Source organism: Choloepus didactylus, chromosome 5, assembly GCF_015220235.1.
Source record: "Choloepus didactylus isolate mChoDid1 chromosome 5, mChoDid1.pri, whole genome shotgun sequence".
NCBI classification, from domain to species: domain Eukaryota; kingdom Metazoa; phylum Chordata; class Mammalia; order Pilosa; family Megalonychidae; genus Choloepus; species Choloepus didactylus.
The window spans coordinates 30,677,921-30,690,005 of NC_051311.1; the positions used below are offsets into that span (position 1 = coordinate 30,677,921).

Consider the following 12,085-nt stretch of genomic DNA (forward strand, 5'->3'; position numbering starts at 1 on the left):
TTGTAAATCTTAGGGACCATTTTAGAATTCTCCCTACCTTAGGGTTAAATTAGGTAGTGGGAATACTGTGGGGTTAGGTAGAGGGAAGAAGTTTGAGGGATAGTTAAGGAGAGAATTGATATACAAGTTGGTGGCTTTCTGGGTTTTGGCTGAGAGGCACTGAAGAGTCTATGATGATAATCTGGTGGTTGAGGAGACAAGAGACACAGTTTCTTTTTGGGAGTGGGGTAGAGGAGAGGAATTGAAGTGATGTTATGAGAAATGATATAAAATTTAGGAATGTTCAGTTTGAGTTTTTTTTTTTTTTTGTAAGATAGCCATACATTTATTCACCAATTATTTATTGGATGCCTGCTATCCATCAGGTGCTGTGCTGAGTTCTGGAAATGCAAAGGTGGGTGAAAATAGGTACCTTCCCTGCCCTCATTGAGCTTACACATGAGTAAGAGAAACAAACATTGATCAAATACAAAGCAAATGCAAACATGCATATGTGACCAATGTCATAAAAGAAGGCTCATGATATGAAGACGGACCTAATCAGGAAAGTCTAGAAGTCTTCCCAGAGAAAATAGTACTTGAGCCAAGAAAGAAAGAATGAGTCGGAGATGAGGCAAAGAGCATTCCAAGCAGAGAAACATATGCAGAAACCTTTTTGAACATGGCTCATGGTAGGAGGTATTGGGGTGGAGTAGCAAAGGGAAGTGTGGTATGAAATGAGATTGAAGTGGTAGATGGAGGGTGAATTGTACAGGCCTTCTTTGGTATGTGAAACAGTTTTCCATTATTCTAAGAGAAATGATAAACCTTTGCTCTGGCCACAATGTGAATGGGGCTCCACTGTGAATGGATGAGCCCAATATATAATTATTTAGATGAGGGATGAAGATAGCTTTGACCAAGGTAGGGTGCTGGGGCTGGAAAGAAGTGAATGGCTTCAGAATAGGATTTAATATAGGAAATTAGGTCCTTAGAAAAAAGGGTTGCAAGGTGGGAGGGTGGTGTGTGTAGCCTCTGAACTATTGATTTTAACCCCATACTATCCAAGTTGCTATACTGATGTCAGGAAGCTTTTTCTCTGGCCTCTACTGCTGCCACCACAACTACCTCTCATATTGTGAAGCTGTGCCCCAGACACTGGGAATGCTGACCCAGCTGCCAACATCTCCATGATCCTGCTTGATACAGTAACAGTAGTAGAAAGTGGCCCTTGTCACATTTCTGTCTTCCAGACCTCTTGCAAGTGGATCTCATTGGTGGGATCAAATTCCTAGCTGAAGAGTGTCTAGGAAGTATAATTTTAGTTTTCTGATCCCTCCGACTGTTAGCATACATATCCCAGCTGATACATAGTTGATAGTTAAAACCATGGGAACAGATGAGGTTATCTGTGAAGAGTTTATGGAATGAGAGTAGAGCCCAGAAATCTTAGAGAATAATGTTTAAAGGCTGGCAGGAAAAGCTAGTGAAGGACAAGCTAGTGGTAGTACGATCAGAGAAGGACAAAGATTGCTGATATAAAAGCCAAGGGAAGTTGACAGTATTAATTGTTGCTTAATGGTCAAGTAAAACCATGAAACGTGTAATTTGGCAGTTAGATCATTATGGACCAATGCCAAAACATTTTTAGTTCAGAAGTAGAACTCAGATTAGTGGTTAGAAGAGTGAATGAGTGGTGAAAAAGTGGAAGTTTGCAAATGTAGGCTATTATTTTGAAGAGCTTGACTGAAGAGTAGATGAGAGAAAATAGGATGATGTCTGTTACGTATTTCTGGGGGACTCTTCCTGCATCTGCCTCAGCATCCAAGAATCAGGCTATCCTGTTGCATGGCATCATCAGGGATCCTGGATTGCTTTAAAATTTTCAGCTTGGGCTTGCCTGGAAATTTATAGGCCATTTAATCTCACCTTGCTATTCATTTCTATTTTTTCTTTAGGCCGTTTTTCTCCCACTTTTCCATGTGGTTCACACACCTCTCTCCTCGCTTTCCATATATAACTCATTTGATGAACTTGCTTCTGTTTTACTGAGAAAACAGAAGCCATCAAAAGAGAAAGTATTGCTTCCACCACACATCTACTTATTACCTGCAACTGAACTAAAATAGTCTGTCTTTTTCTTCTCTGCCTCTTCTTCCTCCTTTTTACTATGGATATATTTATCTAAGTCTAACTCCTCACTAGGGCACTTAGCTTCTAAAGCTAGCCCCTTCAGTTGAGTACATGGCTTCAGCAACAGTACCCTTTCTCTTTTGCATCAATAATTTTTTTGCTCTACTGGATTATTGATACAACCAGTTGTAACTTTTCTTGTCCTGGAAAAAATCCTATCTACTTCACATTCCCCTTCACATTCCCTTTGCTCCTTTTATAATAATTCTTTGAAAGAATTGTCTCCTTACACTTTTGTTTCCAATTCTTTTCCTCTGTTAATCTACTTTAACCAGGGTTTTACCTCCACTTCTTCAGAAAAATAACTCTTGTTAAGGTCACCATTGACCTACATGTTGCTAAATCCAGTTGCCAGTTCTCAGCCCTCATCTTACTTGGCCTGTCAGCGGCATTAGATACCATTGATCATCCCTTTTCCTAGATAAACTTTCTTCACTTGACTTTCAAGACCTCACGGTCTCTTGGTTTGCCTTCTATCTTGCTGGATGCTTCTTTTCAGTCAGCTTTTGCTGATTCCGTCTCATCTAGTTGACCTCTAAATATTTGAGAGCTCCATAGCTCTGCTCCCAGACTTTTCTTCTCTAGCTACGTTCATTCCCTAGGGTGGTAATCTAATCTATTCTCATGGCTTTAAATATTGTCTATATGCTGATGATCCCAGTTTTTGGAATCTACCGGGTGGCTTTTTTTTTTTTTTTTTTTGGTTAATTTCTAGACTGGACCATTCCCCCAAATTGTATAGATTTTTATATTGAAATTTCTTCTCAACCTGTGCACCTTAGTCCATAATATGTATTTCATATTTAACAATCTAAAACCGTACTTTCTGTTTATCCCCAAAACTATTCCTCTCATAGTCTTTCCCAAATCAGGATTTGGCAATTCCAGCTTTCTTGTTTCTCAGGCCCAAACCTTGTATTTTATCCTTGCAGATCCTCTCAGGTCTGCTTTCAAAACATAGCCAGAACTTGATCACTTCTTAACACCTTTACTACACACAGGTCTGGTTACCTCTCTTGGATTATTGCAGTAACTTCTTAACTAGTCTCCCTGCTTCTGTCTTTGCCCTGTTCTAATTTATTTTGCACATAGTAACTGTAGAGTGATTCTTTTGGAATATGTCAGACCACATCACTCCACTGCTCAAAACACTACAATGGGTTCCTTCTTACTTAAGGTAAAAACCAACTCTTTTACTAGTTGTAATAACTATTAACACTTAAAACTGCAAGTCCTGTGTGATCTGTGTCCCATTACTCTTCACAAGCATATCTTATTTCTTTTCCCCCTTGTTTTTTTAATGTACCGGAACCATTACTTTCTCAGACCCTTTGCACTTAACTAATTGTTTTCCCTGCCTGGAATATTCTTCCCCCAGATATCTGCAAGCCTTGCTCTCTCTTCTCTTTCAACTCTTTTCTCAAATGTCACCTTATTAGTGAGGCCTTCCCCCTCACCCTGCTGAAACTCCCTCTTCCCATAACTCTGCATTAATCATCATCTGTCACACAGTATTTTTACTTGTTTATTTATTGTTTGCTTCCTCTGCTGGAATATAAACTCCCTTCATGAAGTCAGGAATTTTGTTTTTGTTCACTGCTGTATTCCCAGATTTTAGAAGTGTCTGGTACATAGTAATCTCACAATAAATAATTGTTGAATGAACGTATTCCAATCATCCTCAGACTCTGCCACAAATAATTAATACCCTTGGTCATTTAATCTCTCTGATGTTAACCCCATAGTTCACTGTTTCTGCCTATTCTTTTTTTCCATTCCTCTTCCAGCTTTACTCAGGCTTCCATTGTATTGTAAACAATTCCCCCAATCCTCAGGTCCTTAGAAAACTCCCTCCATTTATGTTTCTCCAGTAAAAACTGGTTTTCCTGTTTGATCAATCTCCTACACTCCACAGGATTTGGGGAGGTGGTGGTGATAGTGTTAACATTCTCTTGTTTCCGCAGTGTTCCTAACCCATCGGTAGGCTTTCAGCAGCAGGCAATCTTTGATGCTCTTGAGTTTTCCTCCTTTTGGTTACAGTCCATATTGTCTCTTATCACTGTCTTGTGTGTATTAGAACTTTTACACATGGCTCCCAGTTTCTATCCATTCTAAGTCTTTCATTTTATAGATGACTGTATCGTGCCTGACATGACCACTGCCTAGCTCTGAAGTCCATTTTCCCAGTCATATGACCATCACCTCTTTTTCAGAAATTGCACATAAGGATACTACCTAGATGTTATCACCTGGAATGGTTTCATTTTAGAGTTCTAAGTAGAATTTAATTCTAAATTGAAATATAAAAGTCTCTTGTTCAACTGTTATTTATTTTTTTATAAGGTGTAATTATTGAATACTTCTTCCCTCTCACCCCCACATTGATTTATGATGCATTTTATATGTTAAGTTTTTATGTAATAGAATCTCTTTCATTGATTTGTCAATATTTGGTGTCAGCATAGCTGTTTAAATAATGTTGAGGTTTTATAATATGTTTTAATATTTGGTAGGGTAGGGTTAGTAGCCTCGCTGTTTCAGAGGTGTCTGTGATGGTTGTCACAACCTAGCTTAGCCCTAGGACCAAGAACACGTCAGGCACAGAGTTAGACATGAGTTTAATAGGACTGACTTATAGGAGATGATTTGTTCCCATGGCGGTGATGGGCTGGGAAGGATGGAAGTTAGCTCTTTGCAAAAGTGTGGGGTACCAGGGAGTGGTTTATAAAGGTTACGACAAGGAGGGTGTGAGAACAGCGTTTAGGCAGGGTCTTGTGACACAAGCTTGTGGAGATTTGTGATCAGGGGAGGGGAGTGTCAATGCTTTGTTAACTGCATTCTGATGACTTTTAACGTTTGTCCTGGTCAGGTAGGCAGCCACATGAAATCTCTATGGAGGAGAGGGGGCCCGAGCACTGGGTCCCCATAATGGTCTGGTTCTTTACACTTCCAGATGATTATGAGAGATGACAACTTATGCCCATACAAAAATGTATACACAGATGTTCAGAGCAATTTTATTCATAATAGCCACAGAGTGGAGATAACCCAAATGTCCCTCAACTGATGAATGGATTTTTTAAAATGTGATATACCATACAGTGGAATACTATTCAGCAATAAAAAGGAATGCAGTAATGATACATGCTACAACATAGATGAATCTTGAAAACATTCTGCTAAGTAAAAGAAGCTGTTCACCGAGGACCATATGTTGTATGATTCCGTTTATATGAAATGCCCAAAATAGGCAAACCTACAGAGACAGAAAGTAGATTAGTGGTTGCCTAGGACCTGAGAAGATGGGGCAGGGGTGGAAGGGGTGGTGGGGAGGTATTGGGAAGTGATGGCTAAGGATGCAGGGTTTATTTTTGGGGTGATGAAAATATTCTAAAAATATAGTGGTGATAGTTGTACAATTCTGTAAGTATATTAAAACCACTGAATGGTACCTTTTTAAAGGGTGAATTTTGGGTTCAGTGAATTATATCATAATAAAAACTGTTATAAAAAACATTTAAATTAGCAAAATGTCTAAAATTTTTGTTTTAAATTTGTTTTTCCTATGAATACCAAAGATGGATACTTTTATTATTTTAAAAAATCTGGTATGTAAAAAATGTAAATGATGTGTTAAACTTGTTTTGTTTCAGATATGTTTTCTTCTTTTTGCTGTTCTCTACATTGTTTCCTACTTCATCATCACAAGATACAAGAGAAAATCAGGTAAGTAGAAATAGTTTAATTAAAACTTTTATTATAATACCAAATGGTAGGACATGGTATACAGGATATATTAATACACTTTAATGTGGTAGTATATTCAGTATGCTGGTGATTGAAATAAGCAGTTGCCGGGTACTGACAGCACTAAAATAACCTCCAGGGAATTTGACTACTCTTAAGAGTAATCCTCTTAGACCAGGGCGCTTGTTTATATCACAGTTCTATGTCCAACTAAGAATAGTGCTGGGTTATTTAGTATCTGGGAAATTTCTGAATTTGAGAATATGTGGTTCCTTGTGACTTGCTCTGACTATAAACATTCTATTTACTCATCTGCCCCCCGCCTCAACCCCCAAATTTCCCTTTCTTTATTGCTAGAATATTGTTTCTTTCTCTAAAGCTACATAGAATGTAGAATCTCCAGAGTACTGTTTAGTTTTCAATTATGTTTTACCTTGTATTGTTCTTATATTATTTATATATATCCTTATCAGCTAGTGGGACCATTGTATCTGTGCCAGTTTGAAACTGTTATGGACCCCAGAAGAATCATAATCTTTTAATCCAGTCTTGTTAAGTGGAACCTTTTGATTGAATGTTTTCATGGAGATGTGACCCATTCAACAATGGGTGAGAACACTGATTATATTATTTCCATGGAGGTGTGGCCCCGCCCATTCCAGGTTGGTCTTGATTGGTTCACTGGAGTACTTAAGAGAGCCCAAGAGCTGACACTGATGCTGATGCTTGAAGACACTTGGATATGCAGACAGAAGGATGTTTGGAGATGCTAAGCTAAGAGATGAAGCCCAGAGTTCACCCCAGAGAAGCTAAGTTAGGATCCCCAGATGCTTAGGGAGAAAGTAGCAAGGACGCACAGGAGCTGAGAGAGAGGAGCTAGAGAGAAACTGAGAGAGACATTTTTGAAAAAGCCATTTTGAAATGTAACCTGGGAAAAAAGGACCAGCAAACACCAGTCATGTGCCTTCCCAGCTAACAGAGGTGTTCTGGATGCCATTGGCCTTTCTTCAGTAAAGGCATCCTATTGTTGATGCCTTAGTTTGGATACTTTTATGTCCTTAGAACTTATAAATTTGTGACCTAATAAATCACCTCTATAAAAGCCAATCCATTTCTAGTATTTTGCATAATGGCAGCATTAGAAAACCAGAACAATTTCTTTATGCCTTTTTTTTTTTTTTAAATGAACTTTGTGCTGATTAATTCAATTTTCTAGGTCAATGTTTTATTAAATCTTAGGTTCTATGAAATCTCAGCCATTGAGACATAGTATTTTCCTCATGTAATTCTGGTCTAATAGTTGGTGCCATATACATACTTAAGGGTTCCATGTATTAAGGATTCCTTGATATTATGTTATCATATTAAATCTGAAAGATTTTTGAGAACTAAGAAAGTAGTATTTGCCCTAATACGTTAATTTGCTTTTATTACTGTGGCTCTGTGGCCACTCTGTAATACCTCCTGGATTTTATAATTTATCTCAAGTTTAGAGGACTTGAAGATCTAAGACAGCTTATTTACTTTTAAAGATGTTTGGGGGAGAACCTAAGATGGCAGCTAGGTGAGACAGGGCAAAAAAACACCTCCGTGAAAAATACTAGATAAAAACCAGAAAGTGACCCAGAACACCAGTTTCAGTGATGCACCAGCTGGACAAGGTCTGCTAAAACCACAGGGACCGTGTACTTGGTAAAACTGGGAGTCCGCACTCTGAAATGAGTGAGTAAGCCGGCTGAAAGTCCTGCGACTGTGCTGCGGTGTGGGTAAACCGGGGGTTGGTGTTTGGAGACGGACTAGTTCTTTAAAAAAAAAAAAAACAACCCAGGAGCGGCTGCAGTTACGACGGTGAGAACCACTCAGGGAAGCATGGTAGGAGTGGGCTGTGCCAACCTCTCGGTGTCTGGCATGGAGGATAGATCGCTGCTGATTCCCTCAGGGCCAGGGGGGCAGAAGGGAGAGCCAAAAAGAGAAAGAAACTGCGCTGCTTGCAGCCGGCTCCCCGGCAGGCTGGAGACACTCCTGCCCAGGGCCGTACCTACAGCCCAGAGCCACAGAGCTGGGAAGGCGGAGCTGTGCGAAAAGAGGGGGGTTAAGATGCCCCACTCAGCCATCTTGCATCAGGCTGGGAGTGCCCCTGCATGGTCCGGCGGCCTGGGGCTTCCCTTGACTGATGGCGCGCACTTGTGATGTAGCACAGCCTTCCCTCAGCAGAAGTCCTGGAAGATCACAGCTGAGAAGGGGGGCCCGCTCGGATAACCCAGGGACGCTATGTCAATGCCGGTGACTTGTGGGTCAGAGGCAGAGAAAATCTGGGGCAAAACTGAAATGAAGGCTTAGACTCTTGGAACAGCCTTGAATCTTCGGGAACACCTGGGAGGTTTGATTATTAAAGCTGCCCTGCCTCCCTAACCACCCAGACACATGCCCCACAAGTTGTATTTTTTACAACTTGAAAGAACCCTATCAAGCAAGGCAAATGCCAAGAGGCCAAAAACAACAGAAAATCTTAAAGCATATGAGAAAACCAGATGATATGGAGAACCCAATCCCAAACACCCAAATCAAAATATCAGAAGAGACAGAGTACTTGGCACAGTTAATCAAAGGACTGCAATCAAAGAACGAGAGCGTGGCACAGGATATAAAGGATATGAAAAAGAACATGGCACAGGATATAAGGGACATAAAGAAGACCCTAGAAGAGCATAAAGAAGAAATTGTATGAGTAAATAAAAAAATAGAAGATCTTATGGAAATTAAAGAAACTGTTGGCCAAATTAAAAAGACTCTGGATACTCATAATACAAGATTAGAGGAAGTTGAACAATGACTCAATGTCCTGGAGGACCACAGAACAGAAAATGAGAGAACAAAAGAAAGAATGGAGAAAAAAATCGAAAAAATCGATAAGGATCTCAGGGATACAATAGATAAAATAAAACGTCCAAATTTAAGACTCATTGGTGTCGCAGAAGGGGAAGAGAAGGGTAAAGGTCTAGAAAGAGTATTCAAAGAAATTGTTGGGGAAAACTTCCCAAACCTTCTACACAATATAAATACACAAAGCGTAAATGCCCAGCAAACTCCAAATAGAATAAATCCAAATAAACCCACTCCAAGACATATTCTGATCAGACTGTCAAGTACTGAAGAGAAGGAGCAAGTTCTGAAAGCAGCGAGAGAAAAACAATTCACCACATACAAAGGAAACAGCATAAGACTAAGTAGTGACTACTCAGCGGCCACCATGGAGGTGAGAAGGCAGTGGCATGACATATTTAAAATTCTGAGAGAGAAAAATTTCCAACCAAGAATACTTTATCCAGCAAAGCTCTCCTTCAAATTTGAGGGAAAGCTTAAATTTTTCACAAACAAATGCTGAGAGATTTAGCCAATAAAAGACCTGTCCTACTTCAGATACTAAAGGGAGCCCTACCAACAGAGAAACAAAGAAAGAAGAGAGAGATATAGAGAATTTTAACAGACATATATAGAACCTTACATCCAAAATCACCAGGACACACAATTTTTCTCTAGTGATTACGGACCTTTCTCCGGAATAGACCATATGCTGGGATGTAAAACAAATCTCAATAAATTAAAAAAAACAAAACGAAACAAAACAAAACAAAAACAATTGAATATATTCAAAGCACATTCTCTGACCACAATGGAATACAAATAGAAGTCAATAATTTTTGATTTTTAACTCCACTATTTACTTCCTACATGATATAAAATACACAAACTCTAATGACAAGTCAGTGGTTTTGGACTCAATGTAAAATATGTAATTTTTGACAAGAACTATATAAAGGTGGGAGAATGGAGGAGTTTAGGAACATAGTTTCCGTGTCCTATTGAAGTTAAGTTGGTATCAAAGAAAAACAAGATTGTTATGGATTGAAGAGGTTAAATTGAAGCCCCACAGTAAACATAAAGAAATTATCAGAGAATATGACCATAGAGATGAAAAGTAGAGTATGGGTTATGAGAAGTGGGGGAAGGGGCAATGGGGAGTTAAGAAATGAGTGTAGGGTTGCTGTTTGAGGTGAAGAGAAATTTCTAGTAATAGGAAGTGGGAAGATGATAGCATTACAACATTCTAAATGTGATTAATCACACTAATGGAACACTAGGGAGGGGGTGGTATGGGAAGATTTAGGCTGTATATATGTTTCCACAATTGAAAAAAAAAAAAAGACAGTCTAATAGATGACAGTTGAATTCCAAGGATGATCCTGGATGGGATCAGAGGATGGAGGATAGGAGGCTCAAAGGGACACAGTTGAGAGATAAGAAAAAAAAAAAGGAATATAGAATGTAAGCTTTCCTCAATGTTGAATTTCTTGAACTTCTTAGCTGCGCTTAATGGGATTGCATAAAAGAATGTTCTTGTTCATGGGAATTGTATATGTGAATTATAGTGTTTGTTCAAGGATGTGTGCAGCTTGCTCTCATGTGTTCAGAAGACAGCAAATAGATGATGGGTGATAGGGAGGGAGGGAGGGAGGGAGGGAAAGAAAGAAATGGTGGTGTGACAGGATGTTAAAGTTGGTGGATCAGGGTATTGAGGGAGGGGGGTCAGGGTATGCTGGAGTTCTGTGTATGGGGTTTGTATTGTTTTTGCAACTGTTCCTGTAACTTTGAATTTATTTCAAAATAAAATTTAAAAAAAAGATGTTTGGCATCAGTTTTCGTAGATTTGGGGCACAAGAGAAGCTCGGTCATTTTCTTCCTTCACTATGAGGTGGAAGGGATTATGCTAATACCTTTTATGAGATGAAAAGTAAAAAATAGTAAACTTAATTTTACCCCAATTCCAACTTTTTTCTAGGCATTTGTGGGAATATAGCAATAAAATAAATTTTGATTATCATCTCATTTTTTACATTTGTTTAGAACTATTCTTGTAATTTGATCCTTTGTTTTTTTCTATGAGGAGTCTATAAAGTCCTTAAATGAAATAAATGTCTTTACCTGTCTCTTAATTGAAGGCAATATGTAATCAAATGCTAAATTTCAGAGAAAGTCTGGTAGCTGTTATAGGTATTCAGAAAGGAAGAAAATTAATATTACTGGGGAGAACTTAATGAAGAGGTGAGACCTAAATTGAGCCCAGAAGAAAGGCAAGATTTAACAGGTGGGTTAGAGGGGGCCTGAGAGGTAGAGGGTTTTTCAGTGGTGGGTTTGGTTTGACCAAAGGATTATAGGTAGGAATGAGTTTGTCATGGAAAGAGGGCTGTAATGAAATCATAGTTGTGTTGGGAAGTGTCAAATAAGATTGAATGATGAAAGAATGCTAGACCGAGGTATTTGGAATCGTTGCACTAGGTAACTATATACTGTTTTAGGTTTTTAAGCTGTGGTCTGTGTGTTTATGTGTGTGTATGAGAGAGGGGTTGAGAGAGAGGGAAGGGGGAAGGAGGGAGAGGGAAGGAGGAGTAGGAGAGAGAGTGAATATAAATGCATTGTTTTAGGGGAAATTAGGGGTTGATGAGCAGTAAAATTGGAAATTTGTTAGATGCCTTTTAAAATAATCTGGGGCAAGGAGGTGAAGGGAACCCTAGACCTAGCTGATAGACTTTTAGGAATAGAGATGAGATGGGTATAGAAATAGTAAGATTTGGTGATTGATTGGACGAGGGCAACAACAGCATAATATATATTAATTATGATTATGTTATTTTGTGTTACCTTTGGTTGTAAGGACATTTTTAGGCATTCTATCATGGAAACTGGGCTAAAAGAATGAACCCCAATATGCCATTTACATGAAAGCAGTTGAACTCTCAGAAAAGTAGGATAAAGGGAGAATTTCAAAGACTTTGAGCCTTTGAGGACAGTTAGGCTTATGAGGAGAAGGAAGGGCTAAGAGTGTTTTGCAGTAGTCTTATAATTGGAACATAGTCTCTTTTAGCTACTAGGTATATGTGGAAGGACAAAAGAGATAGCTAACAGGCATGAGAGAAAGGGAAGGGGGTAGGCAAATGAGCACCATCTCTGTGACTTAAAAGAGATACACAAAACTTGATTTCTGTGTGTAACTCAAAACAATAGTTATAAATTATTGAAGCAATAGGATCTGAGGTGGTAAAAAGTAGGATGGCCAAAGGAATCCTTGTTATTTTTACTACTAGTGACAAACTCAAATTATAGAAAA

General features: G+C 38.9%; 1 protein-coding gene across 11 annotated transcripts in view; it reads left to right on the forward strand.

The window, feature by feature from the left end:
* LMBR1 (limb development membrane protein 1) overlaps nt 1-12,085 on the forward strand; it is a 360,445-nt gene that overhangs the window by 55,257 nt on the left and 293,103 nt on the right. For all 11 annotated transcript variants that reach the window (XR_005216916.1, XR_005216915.1, XR_005216917.1 and 8 more), the window contains exon 2: nt 5,826-5,898. Coding sequence is in view for 6 of the 11 variants with exons in the window: in XM_037835728.1 (XP_037691656.1) it covers nt 5,826-5,898 (73 nt within the window). In the remaining 5 variants the exon portion in view is untranslated. The remainder of the gene's footprint in view (nt 1-5,825; nt 5,899-12,085) is intronic.